General features: G+C 37.6%; 2 protein-coding genes across 4 annotated transcripts; one reads left to right on the top strand and one right to left on the bottom strand.

Annotated features, from left to right (window-relative positions):
- Positions 1-1,563: 1,563 nt before the first annotated feature.
- CEP76 (centrosomal protein 76) lies at positions 1,564-14,455 on the bottom strand. Of its 2 annotated transcripts, none has more exons than XM_057397428.1 (12): positions 14,363-14,455; positions 13,130-13,285; positions 12,708-12,789; positions 12,126-12,350; positions 10,926-11,111; positions 10,155-10,252; positions 9,336-9,464; positions 7,109-7,300; positions 5,009-5,175; positions 3,764-4,097; positions 2,366-2,583; positions 1,564-1,920 (listed from the first exon to the last, which is right to left on the bottom strand). In XM_057397428.1, exons 1-12 carry the CDS (start codon positions 14,423-14,425, stop codon positions 1,782-1,784), a joined length of 1,989 nt encoding a protein of 662 aa, XP_057253411.1. In that variant the 5' UTR covers positions 14,426-14,455; the 3' UTR covers positions 1,564-1,781. The 2 variants fall into 2 exon arrangements, with proteins under 2 accessions (XP_057253411.1, XP_057253412.1); XM_057397429.1 differs by lacking the exon at positions 14,363-14,455 and adding an exon at positions 13,771-13,821.
- A 124-nt stretch (positions 14,456-14,579) lies between these two features.
- Positions 14,580-21,158, top strand: PSMG2 (proteasome assembly chaperone 2). 2 transcript variants are annotated; one of them, XM_057397427.1, is made up of 7 exons: positions 14,580-14,692; positions 16,283-16,450; positions 17,228-17,286; positions 18,145-18,263; positions 19,649-19,822; positions 20,357-20,477; positions 20,906-21,158. In XM_057397427.1, exons 2-7 carry the CDS (start codon positions 16,342-16,344, stop codon positions 20,996-20,998), a joined length of 675 nt encoding a protein of 224 aa, XP_057253410.1. In that variant the 5' UTR covers positions 14,580-14,692; positions 16,283-16,341; the 3' UTR covers positions 20,999-21,158. The 2 variants fall into 2 exon arrangements, with proteins under 2 accessions (XP_057253410.1, XP_057253409.1); XM_057397426.1 differs by having other exon boundaries at positions 14,586-14,692; positions 16,279-16,450.
- Positions 21,159-21,401: the final 243 nt, after the last annotated feature.

Raw genomic sequence — 21,401 nt, 5'->3', positions numbered from 1 at the left:
CATCATTTGAGAAAACCGATTCTTGTAATTGAAACTCACATCAGAAAACATTTGGGTTTTCCCTTTAGTATTTTACAATTTTACTTAACACAGGTAAAAGGAAATCTAAAATCTCCCCTCAGCATCTGCTGCATATGAAAGATGAGGGAACATCTAAGTGACCAGACAGCACTAGGCATGTCCCTGCATGCTGAAAGGACACACAAGGCCTAGCTCTGACTAGGGAGCTCCTCTTTCCTTTTTCACTTTTCCTTGTATTTAACATGGACACATTTTTCCTCTTGTAATGACATACACGTGTAATGCACACTGCTGCAAACAAGATACACATTGTACTTAAATAAAGCTATTAAAAATTTAGTGATACTCACCACACAACATGATTCAGCCTTTCACAGGTTATTAGATACAATGAAATTGTACTGCCTAAAGCATTGATCGTTGCCCTGCAGGCTGTGTAACAGGCAAAGGAATAGATTTTGTTTTTTCAGATATAAAAGTAACACAAAAACAGATTTTGAAAGTGTTTGAAACCTGTTAGCACTAGAGCCATACATACATAATGTTCAATTAAAATCTCAAGTTAAAACCCTAGGGCTGCATTAGGCAGTATTTAACACTTGGAAAAAAGATCAAAATGGTGTCAGACCACTGCACTGCCAATTAAATGTCCATGCAAAACACCAGCCTTCACTCTTGCTGCATGCGTTACAAGCTTCTTTGGGATTAAGTCTGGGGTTTTTTGCTCCAGCACCAACAGAGTCAGATCTTTCCTACATGTAGAACAAAAGGTGGTAGACACAGACCAAAGACACAGAATGGCTTCTATAGGAAAGATCAAATAGTTTTCATCAGCCTCACAAAGACAGGCCAGAGTCTGCATGGTGAAAAACATGAGGTATTGAGAAGTCCAGCAAGCTCAATTGCTTGCTGTTTCTCAAAGCATGAAGACTAAAAGACGCTCGGCAAAATCACCACCCACATGTTGAAGACAAACAAAACCACAGATGGATAATTAAGTACAGATCACAGTGACAAAACCAGACAAAATCATGACTGGTTGTTAAGCAAAACGGCCTGGCTACAGCTCCTACCTCAGAAACTTCCTAAGCTAACGTCAGAAAACAGGCATCAGGTTAAACCACTTCACGTAACCCAGCACAAGCTAGTCATGTTCTTGGCTATCCACATCTTAACTTTACATGTTAAAAAAAAAAAACAACAAAACAAATAGAAACAAACAAACAAAAAAATCCATTAAATTAATAGGATTAATAAGATTACTTTTCTGACTGAACTTTTCTTAGAAGCTGAATGTAAAAGCTATTGCTATGTCCAAAAGAAGCAGAAATAAACTTTTTTTCTAAAAAGGACACATACTTCAACTTCAGAATTTCTAGGTCTCGGTCACTCACAAAGTACACCCAATATGCTACACAGAGAATCTATTACCCTGGAGAGGTAAACCAGACTTTTTTCTAAATGAATTCTGACACCAGTTCAGAGCTGCAGAAGAGAAGCTAGTATTTCATGCACACATTTTAGTAATTTGACCCACATTCATTTAAGTACTAAAAGTAACTTTTATTAAAAATAAGAATAAATTCTCTTTATAAATACAATCATTACTGTGTACACAATCCTCTTCAATGAACACACAGTATCCAAAAATCAGTGGCATTTATATAAAATACAATACTAGTTTTTAATTACATAATTTTATACATTATTTTGCAGATCTAAGAAGGTAGGAATGATGCTGGGTTGTTTGGTGTTTTTTTTCAAAGGACAGAACGGTATTTACAAGCAAACATGATCCAAACAGCACATGCAGATTCAGGGTATGCAAACACTCGTACACGAACCGCAAGTCGCACTTGGTCTCCCGTACAACAGATTATTTCTTCACAAAAAGGAGACCTGTAAAAAAGCAAAACAAGAGTAACAGATATTACTAAGCTATTATTAAAATTTTCAATTACATATGTGCGTTTTTTTTTTCAACTGTGATCAACCCTTAAATAACAATAAGCGTCATTAGTCTGTCACTACAAATAATAATATTGTTCAACAGCGCAGGGACTGTTGCCTTGGAGGAAAACAAGGCCATCACTGATCATTTGTAACAAGTGCAGAGAAATTAACTCCTCAATGTTTAATTTAACCCAGGAGAAGTCTATCATCATTGAACTCAATGTAACATAAAAGCTCTGTAACCCCATGACCCATTACATACACAACTCTTCCTTCAGTTATTTAACAAAATCAATTTTCTTTAAATTTCAAGCAAAAGAGTTGCAATTCAGAGTTAAGTACTGTTACTTTTAACATACACATGTATGTATCTCTTTATATTTAAACTTACCGAAGACATGTGGCAAATGCTCTCCTGGCATTTCTGTATACAAAATGGATTGGAAACCCTTTAAATGTGTGACCATCAGGTACTGCTCGTCTTACAGCGTCCTGAAACTCTTCATTTCCTGCAGAAATACTTGTTGCACGTTCCAGCTCATAGGCTGCTAGCGCCGGTGACAACAGGTAGGATAGATGGTCATCCCAAACAGTAGAAAGGCCAAGATCCTGTGAGGCAATTCACAGAATGATGACAAGTGTGCAGAATGAACATTAGGCTATGACTAAGCTTGTATATTGTATAGATTCAAATAAATCCATGACAAATCTTTAATTTGTAGTTAATGGAAGAGAAGCAGTATGATTTTGATATTGACTCACACACCAGCTGGAATAACCAAACACCACCAACAAAATATCAAACACTGAGCAAGAAATTAAGTACTAGACCAAAACAAGACCAGCAGAGTTGAAACTAGATGTTTTAGCTACAGTATCTCTGCATGAAATGTACGAAGGTAGTGCATAAATACATAGCAAAAAATATATGGGAAAGATCAACTAAAAAAAACCTCACATTTTTCAGAACTGTCTCACAGGGAAACCCACTTCTGAAAAAACAGTGCACAGTAGCTCCCCAAAACGCATACAGATTCCACGTACCTTCCTCCTACCATCCCACAAATGCAACAAGGGAGAAAAATCTACCACATTATGTGTTCAACATCACATGAGACTCATGCTCTGAGAATGACACCCCAAAGGCTGAACATTGTGTGGCGAAATAAAAACTAAACCAAAAAACCCAAACATTAAAACCAGACATAATTTACCAGGGATTTAAAATATTAATTCCTCCATATCCAGCACAGGAAGATTAATTTCTGGCACATTACATGTAAAAATTCTGATATAGGACAAAACTTATTTCTAGAAATACCTTCAGATTTTACAAAGCAGTCAGAGTAAGAACATGGAAGCTGAAAGCTTGCTTTTATCTAGGAACCAAAACCACTTGTGGTGGATAGGCAAAGCCCACCACCAACCAGGTCTGGTCTTCCCAGCTCTTTTACAGACCACTCACAGGTAATCTGCAGGTGCCAGTAAGCTGAAGATCAGACACAGGAGAGGCAAAGGCAGGGTGGGGGGAAGAGCCCACACAGAAGGCTACCAATCACCACTGCAAACAGTAAGTATGATGTCTAAACTAGTTCAGTACAGTCTTTCCAAATAATTTTTCAATTACTTGACTTTTCACATACCACATTTCTGAAAAAGCTGATGGAAAACATGCTGCAAAGATACAAGTATGTTGAAGTAACAAATGGCTACCTAAAACAAGTGAAAACTGTAAACCCATGCACCTTTATTACCACAACAGATCAACCACAATCTTTAAAAGTGTTACCTTTCTGTGTTCAGAGACCAGTAGTCTCAGCTGCAACTCTATCTCGTTGCTTGCTATCGCAGCATCTATTGTGGAATCACACAGAGGAGGGAAAGGGGGAACTGAAGATGTTGATCCAGGTGGACATACAGATTTTATTGCTTCCCCACTCATAGGTTTCCATTTAGATCCATCATGCAGGTCAAACACACAGACCTCCACAGCATCAGACGGCTGACAATTTCCAAAGAACTTTTGATGGTTGAAGACACAACCTATTGTGCGATAAGGATACAGTGGCTTGGGTTGTTCAACTAATGGAGGGTCATCAGGCTTGATAGGTCTGTGGATGTACCTAACCAAAAACATTCAATGTCTTATTAATACACCTTATTTCAAGGCAAAGTAAAAATACTTAGATGGGTCAGATACAAGCCATCTCTCTTTCTAAAACTGTAAGCCAAATTTGTTAAGTTTGGGGGGGTTTCATCCTCCCAAAATGGCATTAATTTATTTACAGAAAAATAATTATGCACATTTTGGAAACATAGCATACAATAAACTAATACATCCCTTTTTTTTTTTCTTTAAATCTAGACAAATAAGCTAATTGAACTCAACAGCAATTAAATTTTGCAATGATAACAATATACCCATACAGTTTTCCCACTATTCATCTCATTTGGAGAAATAAGTCTTCAAATGGTAATCACAGGATACGTAAACAGTGTCAAAACAGAATCGCTCATTTTCAACACTGGATATAACAGGTTCCAGAAGCTCTGGAACACAGAAGAACTGTAAGTGCCCTTCTAAAATGACTCAAGTGAGAATCTCAGACTTGCACAGATTTTTGCAGGAGAAAAATGTAATATAACACTGATTTCACAGATGAAGCAAGTTAAAAAATACTGGTTCCTAAACAATAACGTCAGGTTTTATCTCCTTCTTTACAAATGGTGGCAGTGATAGCTTCAATAGGAATCAGCTACTGCAAGACAGTTACTATACAGTATTAAAGCTACTGAGAACTGCATTACAAATTGTGGAAATATTTCAGCTCACACTGAACCAGTTATTTTCCAAACAAAAGCAGTATACAGAAAAAAGATTCAAAGACAAAACTCACCTGGATTACATTCCAGCTGCATGACAGAGTGTAAAGATAAAAACCACAAAAAGCCCAACAAATATCCCATGCAAACCTCAACATACTGTTCGCTTTGATAATGCACTGTTCACTTTTCTTGTATTCCTTTTACTCACCTATGCCCTGTTAAGCTCTCCCAAAAAGTAACTGCTCCATCAGTTCCAAGAGTCATTACCCAACTATGGGGGACTCCTTTTCCTTTTGTTCCAACACATACAAAGGCTTCCAATCCAAACCCAAGCAGAAGACTGCACAGAAGGTTAGCATGATCTTCACAGTCACCCTAGACAGTAAACAATAGTAAACTGGCTTAGACAGTAAACAATAGTAAACTGGCTTGAGTATCAGGTGTGTATTAAATCTTAAAGAAAAAAAAAAAAAAAGTGGTATTTCTCTAACCATCATTTAATACATCATGTTTCTCTCTTGTTTACCTAAAGCACGTATCAGAAGTTGGGCTTTTAAGGTTTTATTTTTCTGTAACAGAATAAATCTATTTAAAAATAAATAATGTATGTTCAAATAATAACTATATTTTTTATTCAAATATCACTAAAGCTAGAAAACATCTCTTATGATTATGAAGATACCTTCAAGTATTGCAAAACCAGAATCTATAGACCCATGAAGACAAACCCCACATTTTAATTAAACATAAAAGCGTATGTAAATAAGGCAAATACCTGACATAGTACTAGAGATTACGCGGTATTTTCACACAGTTAGGAAATTTAGTCACTTAGTAAAATGTAATTCTACTGTTATTTCACTGCCTTGAATGTGTTGGCAAAGTTGAGAAATTAAACAAAGATAAAACAACCCCCTTCACAGATCTAACTCTAAAGCAGCTGAAAGTCACATGTAAAGTTGCTTTTCGCCTCAGTCAGAAAACCCATTTCTTTCATAAATACATTACTCCCATTGATAATTCACATAAAAGTTTCTGAATATGATGTCTAGTATTCTTTGTCTCAAGTCCTTTACAAACAGTAGCTGTAAAGTAAGAACAAAAACTCGTGCAACAAAGCCTTCATAATACAAAGCACAGCATACAGAAGTGGAAGCATAAGGCTCTTTGATGCTATTCAGAATGTTGAAAATATAAAATTCAGTGTTCTTGGATGTATCTGTTCATTACACAGATAACACAATCTTCCCCTACAGTAATGTACAAGTGAAATATGCAGGAAAGCAGGTTTAACCAAGTTTCTAGTGAATCTGTGTTCGTTTAATAATGCCACACTACTTCCCACAAGAAAAATAATAATGATCCAGCTGGTGTGTAAGGGGCTAAATTCAGCTATTTTCTATACAGCTTTCCACTTCTGCCTTGAAGGAAACCTTTTCTCTATGCCTCCAAACACAATGGCCCTCAAACTCAAAAGTCACTATCATCATCTCCATCTGAAAGCCAGCAGGTAGCAAGTGATGCCTTTATATGGTACCTATGCATGATACGATATTCAGAGGCAACAGCTAAAGCCTGTTCTGTGAGGCCTTTGAGACAGATTTAAAACCTGGGATACAGCTCCTGCTGCCAAGAAGATGACAACTTTTCAATACAAACACGTTAGTGGCATTACTTTTGAACACAGAAGATTCTCTATGGCAATGAAAAGCATCGACCACTCCAAAGAGGTATTAAAAGAGACTGCTATTACTTTTAGCCATACAACAGAAAAGCTATGATCCAGAACGCGTTACAATTTGTTTCATTTATTACAGTCTTATGATACAAATGTCAAATCACCAAGAACTAGGTTGAAACCATTAGTAAAAATCCCCATCTTGCAAAAATGGAATGTAAAGATTGTCAGTATATTTTAGCCCATCTAAAAAAAAAAACAGCAAAAGAGACTTTGAGACTTTTTCAACTTTTCCTGGATTAGTCCAGATTTTAAACCAGTGTCCTGCACACTAGCAGAGGTTCACCAAATTATATGGGATCTTCGAAAAGCAAATGAACGCAAACAAGCTCATTGTCAACCAGATGTACTGAGGAATGGACGCAAACAATAGCAGTAAAGAAAGTCTGTTCCAAAGCCTTGTTGTCTATTTAACATCTGTTTCTCTTTAAAAAATATCTTAAACAAGTTATTGCAACATAATTCTCCAAATTTTATTTAATCCATGTATTTGCAGCCTGTTTTAAATCACCAGCTCCAGTTAGAATATGATACCACCTACTGTGTCACACAAGGACTATTTTCACATACCTTGTTTCTACATAAAAAAGCAAGAAGGGTACACCACTGTTCTTGTTTGCCACCACCTCCTCCGATGACAGGAGCTCTTTCATAACCCAGGACACTGACAAATCGTGCTGCTTGTCTAGGTGTGTCTAGCAACCGGCCTGCTCGAAGTGGTCTGATGTATGAACATACCGGATGGTTTACTCCATTTTCATCCTGAAAATGTAAAATACAGTTATTTATCATGCATGAAAATATCACAAAAGATTCATCTTAAGACTGTCTTCTTTGCAATGGGATATATTCTCCCTGAAATAATATCACTCAAAAAGTATTAAGACACAAAAATACTTCTGAATTAAGACACAAGATCATTACAGTTACATTTTTCTGCTTGTTCTGCCACTTGTAAGGACATTCTGGACTCCATGTTCAATTACCTGGAGCAGCACAGGCTGCAATCCATTTTCGTAAATGGATGAGGAACTGTTCATGCACCACCCACTATTAATTTCATTATCATCAAGCAAAACACATTATCATCAAGCAAAAAACCAAACCATAACAAATCACATACACCCCTCCCCCCCCCAAACCCACATCAAACCCAAAAAAAAGCATTAAACATTTAGGAACTGATTCGAGTTTAAAAGATGTCTATTAGCTTCTGAATTTGAATACTCTACCCCTTGTCATAACACCAAAAAAAAAAAAAAAATTTACTCCCAACAAAATAACTACATTTATATAAAAATAGTAATAATACTAAGAATTTTTAATTTATTGGGAAAAGGAAAGAATTACTGGAAAAAGGTCTATCTTATTACATGCTGCAGGGAAATACTCCGATTATCAACTATTAAAACTTTTTCAAGAAGTACAAAATTCTTCCTTAGTTGCCTAAATTGGTACTTTTATGTTAATACATTTAAAAAAAGGGATCAAAGCCTTTTAAATCTCTGCAGCTTCATGAAATGATGGTCTACTGTAGATTTCTGGGTGCAGAAAGTAGAATACCATTAATTCACACCTTGCTTTATTCTTGAAATAGGAAAAATCCCATTTTTACCTCATGTCCCTAACCAAACTCTCAGTTCTAGAATTCCCTATCTAATTAGGTATGTTTCTCTATATACTCTGCTCTGAAACCTTCTGTTGCTTGTTTTGCCCCACACAGAGTAGCTTCCAGGTGGATGAAAGGCTGGTAAGGAACACAGCCAGGACAGCTGAGCTGAACTGACCAAAGGGATATTCTGTACCATGTTCAGCAATAAAACTAGTGGGTATAGGAAGCAGACTTGTAAATTCATCCCTGCTTGGAAACTAGCCGGGCATCATCCTGCTGGTGGCAGGTGGCAAGTGACTGTCTTTGCATCCCTTTCTTCCCACTTGTCCTTCCTTACTGTCTTTCACTTACTAAACCATCTTTATCTCAACCCATGACTTTTTCCTCACTTTTGCCTTTTCTACTGTCTCCCTCATCCCACTGGGATGGAGTGACTTACTGACTGGGTGAGGCCTCAGCTGCTGTCTAGGATTTGAAAGCTCACATCACTACTGAACACTTACAGTACAGCCAGAATGGAAGCTGTTGCTTCACTGAAGAGTACGCAGAGATCACTTCAGGATGTTACTTTGAGATAATAAGCTACTGTGCATTATCTGTGCTAGGAAAACTGCCACTAACAAGCTAAAGTCATAGCATGAAAAATGCAAGGATCATACCATTTCTTTTACTGAGGAACAATTACCATGGAGCAATTGACAGTAATTTATTACCCTACAATAATTATGTCTATTGTTATGAGACATTACCAGAAAGATTGTTTTACAGATCACACATTAACCAGAAAGATTGTTTTACAGATCACACAGAGCTCAAATATTGTGCACATATGTTCTAGTAGATTTAGTAAGTGCATGTTTTGTATTTTATCTGATATAAAATTTGTCTGAAATAGTTTGCATGCATAAGTTAAGTCTTGGGCATTTGTGAGACTAAACAGGCTTTATCACCTCTTACACCAGAGGTGGTTAGATCAACCCTTCTGTGGGCATTATGCTGTTACGCTTCAATATACAAACAGAAGTTACAAATTTCTTTTTTTTGCATGATACACCACATGTTGCCCTGATCCGAATGTAACCACATCATAGATCTATAGAGATTCCATATACATATAAACCTCACAATAAATCAAAAAATAAGAAGGCAACTTAAAGATTTGGTATAGTTGTACAATTTACAAACCTGTGCAAAAATCTTTACTAGCCTTGTGCTGTGTGTAGGCCTAATCTGTAGGTATTCTCTCCACCATTGTTTAGCATAGACAAGAAATAACCGTTCTTTTTCTGCTGTTTTCTGACGTTCCAAAGCAAACTGCAAGTAAGAAAAACAAACAAATCACATGTACATGAATTCCAAAACAGAAGAAAAAAAATGGGAAACACCCCCCCCCCCCAAAAACCCAAAGAAAACCAAACCAAACAACATAATAAGTACATTAACATGAAATCCTGGCATATGTGAAATAAACCTTAAGTGTGGTACACAAATACTGAATAACAGTATTTTTAAATTAAATCCAGTGAGCTAAAACCTCAAGCTACATTTCTTGTTTGCAGGCTCATATGTGAAGCTTGACTGAAGTAGTGGTCATCCGAAGTGATGCATTTCTGCACAGAAGGACTGATGAGCTTTTGATGTGCAGAAGAGCATCTCCATGTACCTTCAGGCCAAAATTTACTGGCTTTCCAGGCAGAACAGCTGACTTGAAATTATTGTTTCAAATGGGAAAGAGAGCAAGAAAACATACAGTACTTGAGGAAAATAAAGGTATAATATTTTTCTTCTTGAAGTTTTGATACAGGTAATCAGAAAAACTACTAAAGTAATAATTCAAAGTAATGTTCAGTGTAAACAAAAGTGGTTTAAAAAAAGGTGATTATATTTAAGTTTAAAGGGAAAAAAACAAAGTAGCAAACACTCAAAAACCCACAGCCCTCAACATCTACACTAATCCCCGCCCCCCAATAAAAAAGTAAGCAAGCCCTCCCAGAAATTACTTACTTGAGTATTAATTACTTCTGGAGACAGCATCTTATCAAGTTGTGGATACATTTCTAGTCGAATGTTTAAAACACCAGCGGAAACCTTCGATTCTGTACCTTTTAATCAAAATAAATTTTAATGAATTCTCTCAAAATTAATTTACTGAAGACATTTCAACCAAACAGGAGCAAATAACTACAATAAATGTTAGCCATATAATTACAAAAAAATAACTAAACATCTTTAAATAAATGCAAAATAAGCATCTTTATTTAAATTTCAAACTCAAATGAGGCTGTAAGAAAGCATAATATGGCAAAAAAAGCAGACAAGTAGATGTGAGATAATTATCCAAGGCCCTTGTCCTGGTTTTGGCTGGGATGATTTTCTTCCTAGTAGCTTTCATCATAAAGTAAAATATAATAACAATGCAATAATGCTATTATAATAATATTGATAATACTATAATGAAATAGATATGAAGGAATAAACCCCGCCCCTGAGGAAAACCAAACAACCAAACATGAAGTGATGCACAGTACTACACCCACTGACCAATGCCCAGCCCATCTCCAAATAATTATTGACCCCCCCCAGCCAACTCTCCCCAGTTGACATACTGGGCTTGATGTTCTATGGTATGGAATACCCCTTTTGCAAGGATGCCTGATAGTGATTTATGAGTTGAACTAAAATTAAACTACATCATAAGTACCACTTTATGCTTACAAGCAAGCCCAGTACCCAGTATTTTAAAGCCATCATTACAGCCTTATTATTTATCCTTACCTACACCCAGGAGTTCAACAGCAACATTTGTTATGCCATTCTCTGCAGCCAAGACAGATCGCCACTCCAAGAAATAGGATGCTACTAGTGTTGTTTCACCAAACGTGTCTGTTTTGATCAGCACCATATGCACTGGATCACATATAGATAACATAGTGGTTGCATCCACCATTTTACTTCCATCACCTGCCATTATTAAACCAAGATAAGACAGCAAGAATATTATCATCCTAAATCTTCCTCAGAATTAAAAAGTATGCATTTACATTCATTGAATACATCGCACTTTAAGAAAAATCTCATGTCCAGGAGTGTAAGCAATGATCCCATCTTAAAATCAAACTCAGTTTAGGACCTAGCTACAGAGAGGTTACAGTTAATTTACAGAGGAGATAAAGATTCCTATAGCTGAATACTCATATGTAACTGCTTCAACTCTACAAAAATTAAAATGGAATTAGCATTTAGGAAAATAAGGAATATTAAAGGACCATTTATGAAAAGCAATTGAAAAATATTCTTTTAATAAGTTGGAATGCATCACATAAACTAACTGTACATCAGTATTTAGGAAACAACTTTCCCTGTAGTTAAGCTTCACTCTACAATATGAATATCTCCAGGAGCAGTAGAATTAACAAATCTGGGGTTTTTTGCATCTGTGGTATATTCACTCCCTTGTCAACTGCAGTAACTCTGCCTTTCTCTGTGTTTCCTGATGTCACATAAGCTACCCTGGATTTTTACAGGATTCAGTCAACATTCAGAAGTCTTTTCAGAACATACTTAGCTCCTACCATGTTCCCTGGCTACCAACAGAAGAACGGTAATGCAGGCTGTGGATGACTGACTTTTGTGCAGGTGTTTGCAAACTGAACTCACACTGCAGATTCCCTTCCACGTGATTACAAATTCAAATTTCTCTTCTTCATTTGTCAGCACAAACAGCCACCTTAGCTGAGACTATCATCTTACTGTCAATTATGGATCAAGTTGGTCAAATTCAAAAAAAAGAAGAGGAGGCCAGAGTAGAGAAATACCTAAAAGTGGCATAACCTAATACTGTAATCAGTTTCCTGAGGAACACATGATAAAAAATAGGAAAGAAATCCACTAAAGAGCTGTAAACATTTCACAAAACTCTCAAGTCGGAAAAAAACAACCCAACAGCATCAGCTTTAAACCCACAATATTCCTTACCTAGGCTACCCTTGTGTACTTCAAGTAAAAAACCATCACGAAAATCTGGGTCACAGGCACAGGCTACAGGTTTAGAACGGAAGCGCTGGTTTCGAAAATGTAAACACAGAGTGAAGGTAGAACAGATCTGGCCAGGCAGAGGCTCTGGTTCCTGAAGATGTTCCAGAAAAGCTTTTCCACCCAAAACCTGAAGGTAAAGATACCTCCGTGTTGGGTCAATGTTAGCTGTAAAGTGTAGCAATAAAAATGAAGAGACTACAAACAGATCTTAGAATGCATAATAAACATCAGTTAACTAATAGGACACTAGGAAAAAGAAACATTTTTGAGACAAGTGCTTAGGATAAAGTGATTTTACAATGTATGGAAGTTATCTTCATGTAAAATAATGAAATAAAGAAAGAAGTTGTATTTTATGTGACACTAATTTCTGCTGCTTACATGAATTTACTTCCTCTATATAAGCAGGAAGAACATCTACCTTTACGTCAGTAATGGATTACTAATTCAGAGTCCAAAAGTCATAACTTCAAATTTCTCTCAAAACTAGGATCCAAATATTAAAATAAATAAACAACATACTTTTTTTCAAAACTGGTGGCTCTCTGTCAATGAAATGTGTTGATGGTTTTGGAGCTGAAGTCCTCTCCTTTTCATTCCCATCCTGGAATTACAATTAAAGACTTTTTTTGAGGCATCAAGGGATGCAACAGTGCTCTTACGGCAGTCTTCTAAAAACTAAATAATCCACTGTTTTAACCAAATGCCATTCATCAGGTATGCCCTGTTCTAGTACTCAAGATGCAACAAATTGAACAAATATTTATGATGTAGTATTACCATTAACCCAATTTTAGCATATGCATTAAGCTGTTCTGCTTCTATTACGTCACAAATCAGTAAAACCATTATAAACCTTTAAAAGTACCATGTTCTGACTTTGTTAAATCTAAGTCAGTAAGAGAAATGAACAAAAATATTTTAACTCTTCAAAAACTACTTACAGTTACAAATTTAAGTTCCTTCATAACATCATCAATGATTCCTCGTTGTCTTAAAGCTTTTATCAGATCTTCTGTGGATAACTGCTGATGCTCAGGTGCTAACTCTTCACGTATAGTCTCAGCAAGAACTTCTCTTATCCTGCCATGGACATCCATCTGAAAGAAAATTCACTATATGCTACAAACACCTGCTCTTTCTACGGTAGCAGCTGTGACTAAACAGTCACTCTATTCTCTAAAATCTAAGTCTATTCTCCTAGGAACACAGAATTAACTACACCAAAACATTAATCCTTTCAGAACTGATCAAATGAGTCACTATCTCACTAAAGCTCTACCAGTTACAAAAGTTATGGGCATACAGAACCTGCGCATTTTCACTGCTCTTGACAGTATCCCCCGCCTTGAACTTCCCTCCTCACAAAAAGGTCTGCAAATCTATTACAAAATGGTTGCTGCCTCCCTCAAAATTCAAACTTAGGATAATAGCTTATTTTTGTTAAATAAAAACACTCTAGTGTGAGGTGCCACTGTCCATGGCGGGGGGTGGTGGTGTGTGAAACTAGATGATCTTAAGGTCCTTTCCAACCCTAACTATTCTATGGTTGTATGATTAAGGTGAAAAATACACCTTTGTGTACTCATAGGTAAGGTGCAAAAGTAGTAAATCTCCACTGCGAGCTCCTCCTGTGCTCAAAAGGGGGTTAAAGAATTTCTGTCCTTCACCTCAGCTGTCAAACTGCACGGATTTGTAAAGCTGTTTCTCACACAAGAAGAACGTTACGGCCACAGCCACCACGCCTTGAAATACTTTGTGATGCGCGAGTTAAAGCATTCATATTTATTTTCCCGTCAGTTCAAAATGAAGCCCCAGGCCCAGGGTGCAGACCCCGCCGCCGAAAACTGCTGCCGTCCTCTCCCTGAACGAGGCAGCGCCTGACAGAGAGAAGCCATGGGGAGGTGGCCGGGGACGGGCCTCAGCTCCATCACCCTGTAGCCCGGTAAACAGAAAATGAGAGAGGACCGGAGGCGGTAGGAGACGACGCGGAGATAGGCCGCACGCGGGACAGCAGTTCGAACTGTTGCGGGCCCCCCGGAAGGGTGCGCAAACGCCAGAAGGCGCAACAGCGCCTGGAAACCACAAGTAGGGAAAATAAAAGCAAGGCGATGGAGCTAGCACGCTGCATGCCCTACCCCCGCCTCAGCGGGCACTGCTGTCACCAAGGGACCCACCTTGACGAGCTGCTGGTGGATGATCTTCTTCAACTCGGAGGCTTTCTCCGGCGGCAGCGACATGGCGGCAGGGCAGGAAACGAGCCGCAACACTCCTCAATGGGGAGAGGGCCGAGGAGCCTCTCGCCGCCGACAAGGCTCCACCCCCAACCGCCCTTCCAACGAGCGCAGTGCGTGGGGGGCCGTTACGGCCGTTACTCCCCGCCCCGCTGAGGAGAGAGGCGTAGCTCCCGTTGCATTCTCCCTTCTTTCGCGGCCGGCATGTTTGTTCCGTGCGACCATGGCGGGCCTTCCGCCACTTCCGACTTTAAAGGCTTCACTCTGCTCATGGTGAGTTGCCCTTCTGATGCCCCTGCCCTGCCCTTAATGGGCTTGAGGGGGCGCTGCTCGAATGGGCCAACCCAGAGCGAGCGAGCGGGGCTCGCCGCTGCTCTGGGCCTGGGCGCCTGAGGACTGCTGTCTGTGCTGTGGGACGCGGGCGGGGGCTCGTTTTCTTGTCTCTGAGGGCTGAGATACTTCGGTTTCCTTCTCCCCTGCTCGGCGTCGTTCCTGGGTACTTGCCCGCGGGAAAGCGGAAAGGCGCTGGGCAGGCGACTGTGGTGTCCTTGCGTATATCTTGCCGTGTGTTTTGCCGCGTTAAAGAGGATTTGAAGGGGTCTTTTCCAGAGCTTAATTCGGTCCCTTCTGTTTCCATCAGTTTCTCCCTCCTCAACTGCCTGGCTTTTTCTTCTGTTAAGCTGTTGTGTGCCGGGCTATAGCTATATGCTGTCTCTCTAAAATTAAAATGCCACATGTCATTTTGCAAGTTTTGTAGTACCTATGGGTTGTCACTGGAATAAAAGCTTTTTTTTTTTTTAAATTTAGATGAGATGTATGTTTCGAATGAAAAAAAAATCCTTGTTTCTGCTATATTTTAACCGATTAGGGTTGTTTTAGGAAGTGTTTTATCATGCATGGTATGAAATCAATTTAAGGTACTCGAGGTTACTTTGTTTATTGTGAGGTAAGAGTTCTAGTGCAGGCTGCGAAGTAAAACCATTGTTTTTCTTACCAGTGAGTCGCTTTACTGTATTACCTAAAGGTAACCCTATCACTTTCCATCGAGGGCTGCACAGCCCGGGATGACTCTGCAGGCTGCACGGGAAGTCATTCCAGATCAGGTGGTGAGCAACAGGAAACAGATCCTTGCTGTTTTCTGTGCCTAGGAGTATCAGGCTATTGAATACTAGCTATTTTGTAAGCGCTGTTACGTCCTCTTTCACCGTGAGCTTATTGACATCAAATACGGCAGCAATTTGTAGATAGTTTATAACTTAGAGGGAGGCAACCAAAACTTTAGTTGTCTTCCTGTAATAATTTCTGTAAAAGGACAGAGCTCTTGAATTTGTCTTTCTGTGCCATTATATTAGGTCACTATCTGCCCCGATTGGTGATAAACTATAGCATTTCCTATGTAATGAATCCAAGATGACCCTTAGCATTTTCATTATTAAAAAATTAAAAAACAACCTGCTTTTGTATATGGGTCAATCTAAGATTTGTAGGTTCAATATGTAATATCAGCATTACCATTAGGTGTCACTAGGTGCCAATCTCAGCATTAGGGGTTTGAGCTTCTTTTACCTATTCTGTATCCAATAAAAAGAGAGGAAGGAGACAGGTTTTTAAAGCATTTGTTTAAGTTTACAGCAAGACAGGGATTATTTAGAGAACTGGCTAGGATGTTTTTTGTGGGACAGTGTCCAAAATCTGTATTAGCAATCTGCTAAGGAATAGTCGCTTTTGTCAGAGGATGGCTAGCCCCTTTCAGAAATCATGTTTGACTAGAACTGAAGTAGTTTAAACTTTTACTATTTGAAGAGTGTCTTGTATTGTCCATAAAACACACTATAATTCAGTAACTTCTGTTACTTCAGCCAGCAGTGTCGGTGGGAAATGTTGGTCAACTGGCAATAGATCTAGTGATTTCCACGCTTGACATGACTAAAGTTGGTTACTTCTACACTGATTGCTTGGTGCCAATGGTTGGAAATAATCCATATGCAACAGCAGAAGAAAACTCAGTGGAGCTGAGTATAAATGCTGAAGGTGAGTATTGAATGCCGAAAGTGGTTATTGAATGCTGAAGGTATTTGCAAGCTGCAGAAAGTGCAAGAATGTCATGGTTTTTTGTTGTTACAAAAACTAATGTCAGTAATAACAAGTTCAGTAACAGATAAAAATGTATTTACACTTCACAAAGGAAACTATTTTAAGTTATTTTGGATAATCAATTTGACACATGGAACCAGTAAGAAATCATAGAATCAAATGCCGAATTTCAACTATTTACAGTGCAGTCAAAACTCTGGTTTTCATCCAAAGCAACATGAAGGGTATTTGGAGAAAACTGCTAGAATGCAAGCTGAAATGTTCATGTAGAAGGCCATTTAGCCTTTCTTTTTCCTCTTCCTTCTTTCCCGCCAGTGTTTGCCTTTTTTCTTGTCTGGTGTTTCTCCCTCTCTCCCCTTCAAAGTCTTAGTTTCTTTCCCTATATTGATCATTGCATTAAATAGTTTTTTTTTTTTTTTTTTCTGTCTTAAATCATGCAAGTCTCAGAATAATCTGTCAGTCTCTGCAAAGCTGCATAACAAGATTATCCAAATTGTTGCAGGAGGTAGATCATCATATACTTTTCTTCATTCAGTCTGTTGAATTTATGACAAGTTAAGTCCAGTGAAGACAATGCTCAAAAATACATATTTTTAACTGACAGCTGGAAGGTTTACTATCCTGAGGTTTGTAAATTGGATAATTCTGGATACTTCTAGACACAGATATCTCTCTTGCTTTCTTCTTACAAAACTTAATTATTTCCTATTATAGTGTATTCGTTACCTTCAAAGAAACTTGTAGTTCTGCAGATCAGATCACCATTCATAAAGGTATGAAGGTGCATTGATTGTTCTTACTTCACTCTTCATTTTGAATAGCTCTGCTGGCAAATAGCTTAAATGGCCTCGCAAAATGGTTTTTCTACAATGTGCTATAACACCTTTCAGCTGATGCGATTTCAAGTGACAAAAGCTGACATGCACATTTATTGAGGTTTGAGGTTTTGTTGTTTTTCCAAGCCCAATAACAGTCCACCTATGTTATTAACACTCTTAAAAAATGGTCTGGGTTTTGTCTTCTTTTTTTTTTTTTTTTTAAACTCTTTATTGGGTTTGTGTGTTCTTTTATTGTAATAGCTTGATTTTTTTGAGTCAGTCCAATTTAATTATTTCACAGTGTTCTATATTACTTTAAACTGCATTCATTAGGTAAAAATGAAGAATTTAAAATTACTTATTAATTGGATAGTGGCTGTAATTTAAGCAGAATGCCATGCCAGAAAAAAAAAACAAAAAACAAAAAACAAAATATGCTGCAGTTTTTAGCAGTTGACAGTGTGGAAAAATCCTGTGTGATCCTACCATCCCACCTTACTGTAAAGCATTTTCTGTTGGTGTTAATGGCATACAAAAAGGGTGGTACTGTTGTTGTTAATGTGGGCTTCATGATAATTTTTATCATTATACATGTAGTTTTGATTAAGTAAACAACCAGAGTAATAGTCTGCTTTTTAAAACTGTAACATCGAAGAATAAATGGATATGAAGAAAAATCTGCATCACTGCTAAACATTATATGTAACAGCTACTATTGTTAGCTTTTGTCTTGTGTGGGGTTTTTTTGTTTGTTTGGTTTGTTTTAAGGCACAATATGTTTTTCACTTCTTTTTTCTCTTTCATTTTATTAAGAATAAGTACAGGCCATTCTGTCAAATGCTGCTTTCTTGGGTGAAAAGCAGTAGATGTGCCAGAGTCATTCTTCTGTCTAGCAGCCATGCCTATCAGCGAGATGATGAGCAGCTTCTTGGGTATGTTTGTGCCGTTAAAATAACTAATTAATGTTTCTGTTCTTTTTGACAAACTGACATTATTTCCTTCTACTCCGTTCTTTTGGCAAGGTTCTTTTGCTTGGGGGAGGGGGGGAGGGAAGAAAGGGTGGGAGTGAGCAAGAGGGCTGCATGGTTCTGATTTACAGCCTGGGCTTAAACCACGACACCTGTGTACATAGGTTGTAAAATAATGTACTGTTAAAACATTATGTTACACAGGATTGGTCTCTAAACTTTCTTAGTTGCTGCTGTTGAAAGTATTGAGCAAAAGGCCTGCACTGTTAGGCAATAGAGCCTCAGTTTTACCTTCTTAATTGTTTGTGGCTGCAAGCAACCTCAGGGATTAACTGCTAACATATAGGTCACAGACTAGATTTTTAACAGTTAATTGGAATATTGATTAGTTTCTTATTCTATAGTTTGAAAGTTTTCTTTAATGTAGTAAGTTATTTAATATAGTTTGATAGTGGAAGTTCTTATTTGTTGGGAGTTAACTCCAAGGTTCAGATGATACACGTTTTTATTAAATATTACTCCTTTAAAAACAAGCATTACTTACTGATTGAGGACATCAGGACTGGTGATGTAAAAAAAGCAAACAAGAAAACCCCAATATTTTTGCAAAAGACCAATTTTTATCCTCAGGCTGTATAAATGTGTAGGGCTTTAGAGGAAGTTTAAGTGCATTCACGTCTCAGATACAGTTACCAGTGATATTTGCATCCAGTTGCAGAATAGCCAGCGAACATGCAATGAAATGAGAGGGACTAATGGTTATTTGATGTGGTCTGAGTCGTAAGTTGTGGTGGTTTAAACCCCCTCAGCACCAGAGAATCTGTTGCAGCACCAGAGAATCTCTTGCAGCACCGGAGAATCTGTTACAGCAGATTCACTAAAGAGCAAGGGTAGTGCATTCAGAAAATACTTAAGACTTGACTGAAGTCTACATATATTTCTGGTGTGAGTTTATTAAAAGTACTGTATCATAGTGAAGTCCAAGTTTACCCTAACAAACTTTAAATTAATCATCTCCTATCTGAAGGAAGAAGAAACACATTTTGTTTGTAAATCATTTAGCAACCATGAGCAGTTCTGCTATTAATGTGCTTACATATCAGGTACTTGCCAGTTATTTGAGCCTTTAAAAAAAGGGTACCTTAGTTCTCTTTGTGGCAGAAAGTTGAGTAGTTTGTACTGTTTTGAAGCTGCATTTTAAATTTAAATGAAGAAGGGAATGTCAGTGCACTTCTTCATTGTAGGTGTGAGGTCCTCTACCCTCACCCTCCACCCTGCATCCTTCTGTCACAGTGACATTGGTAGTGTCTTTTATTGTCAGACTGAATGTATTCTTGATTTGTTTATAGGACACCACTACGCTACCTACTTACACCTGACCTTGAGAAAGCAGTTGGAGGTCTTATGCAGGAGCTAAACTGGAAAGAAATGGAGAAAGTAGCAGCTTACCCTGGAATAAATGATACAGAAAAAGTACTACATATTCCTGGAGGTGGCATCACAAAACGATTGTTTACAGAGAGGTAAGTTGCCTTAAGCACAGAAAGGTGTCAGAACTCTCATTTTAAGTACATGGGTAAAATTATTTTCTAAACTGTTATGGTATAGGAAACGTCCTAATAATAAAATAATAATAATAATAAATGGGAATATCATGACTAAGGTAGTGATACGCAGCCTGCAAAACTGCTGTTTGAAATGTCCTGAAAGAAAACAAATGATTATATCAAAGGATCTCTATAAATGCCCCACGAACACAAAAATGCAAACTAACTGTGTAAAAGAGGTCCTGAGTAACACTTCCATGATGTAGGATTTCTGCCTCACAAAGCAAAGAACAGATTCTAGACTAAGAACATCAAGTGTGAAAAAGCAATCAAGGAAGTGTGGAGAGGGGAAAAAAGGCCCCACCTTTCTATATATGCATACATTTTTACTTTGGTTTTGGTTGGTTTTTTTTTAACAAGCCATATGCAATTGTTGTTGCTCTTAATGCATAAATGTAGTTGTTCTGGGTCTAGAAATTAAATAGAAATGCCTGCTCATTTTTGTTGCAGCTGCTCAAAAGGAATCCAAATGGCAGTTCTTTTGAAATTCTGCTCAGAAGGTGACAACATCCCTGATGCATTTGCTCTTGTTAACTATCTTAATGAATGGCTTCAGTTAATTAAAAGTGAAGTAAGTGCTGTTTTATCTAGAGTTCTTGCATTTGTATTTTATAGCCACTATTTTATTTTTTTCTTCAATCCAGGACATTAAAAATGTTACTCAGCTGAATTTTAGGAAAGTTAAAAACATAATGGTTGGGTTCCTTTTGGTCCTTGGTCATCAAGTATATGGCAAATTAAAGACACGTTTTGCTTCAAACCTCACTGGAAATTTCACCACCTGAAAAAACAAACCTAAACACTAACTCTTTTGTTTGACAGCTGCGGGAGAAAATTGTGTAAGGGTTTGATTGAGTTTGAACTTCCAGTCCTCTTCTCTAAAGCAACCCATGATATATTGATTCTTGAAATGCTGCCTGATGTTTTAATACATGTGCCAGAGATAGAATTGCACCATTACTATTTAAAACTTAATGAGTTATTCTGATTCTATTGCAGAGTGACAATTCCACAGATACTTCTTCACAGTGGAAAATACCAAGTTCTTGGCGCTTACTTTTTGGCAATGGTCTCCCACCTGCACTCTTCTGATCAATTTTGAACTCCTCTGTAAGTCATATGTGCAGTCTCAGATGTCCCTTGAGAAGTTATTAGTCATTGCCAAGCAACAGCAGCTTACTTTGTGTCTGCATTAATTCTTTATTTAAGAAAAATTCCTTTAACATACGTGGGTAGTAGCTAAAGAAATGAAGGTGATTTTCACAAATTGACCAAAGAAATACATTTTGTACAGTTCTTTATTGAATAACTTTTGTTGATTTTGTTTGTTTGTTTGTTTCTAATAAAATATTTTTGAAAAAAAACTTTTTCTTTGGTTAAGTGTTATTGCTATAGAAATATTTCTGGTGCACCTTCTTCATATAGCTGAGAACTTGAGATTGATGTGCAGGCATAGATGTTTCTTACAAAGATAAACCACTCATCTTCTGTGTGA

This window comes from Pezoporus wallicus, unplaced genomic scaffold, assembly GCF_028554395.1.
Source record: "Pezoporus wallicus isolate ANWC-B61680 ecotype Strahan unplaced genomic scaffold, APGP_CSIRO_Pwel_v1 contig_227, whole genome shotgun sequence".
Taxonomy (NCBI): domain Eukaryota; kingdom Metazoa; phylum Chordata; class Aves; order Psittaciformes; family Psittacidae; genus Pezoporus; species Pezoporus wallicus.
Note: the sequence above shows the minus strand (reverse complement) of the source record. Positions and strands in the feature narration are given on the sequence as shown.

What these genes read in the sequence shown, in the direction of transcription:
- CEP76 (XM_057397428.1), bottom strand. Translation starts at nt 14,425, where the DNA reads ATGTCGCTGCCGCCGGAGAAAGCCTCCGAGTTGAAGAAGATCATCCAC. An exon ending in AGGAACTTAAATTTGTAACT is followed by an intron (nt 12,790 to 13,129) that starts GTAAGTAGTTTT and finishes TTGTAATTCCAG; the next exon opens with GATGGGAATGAAAAGGAGAG. An exon ending in TAGTAAAGATTTTTGCACAG is followed by an intron (nt 7,301 to 9,335) that starts GTTTGTAAATTG and finishes TTACATTTTCAG; the next exon opens with GATGAAAATGGAGTAAACCA.
- PSMG2 (XM_057397426.1), top strand. Translation starts at nt 14,624, where the DNA reads ATGTTTGTTCCGTGCGACCATGGCGGGCCTTCCGCCACTTCCGACTTT. An exon ending in GCTGAGTATAAATGCTGAAG is followed by an intron (nt 16,451 to 17,227) that starts GTGAGTATTGAA and finishes TTCCTATTATAG; the next exon opens with TGTATTCGTTACCTTCAAAG. An exon ending in TTCAGTTAATTAAAAGTGAA is followed by an intron (nt 20,478 to 20,905) that starts GTAAGTGCTGTT and finishes ATTCTATTGCAG; the next exon opens with AGTGACAATTCCACAGATAC.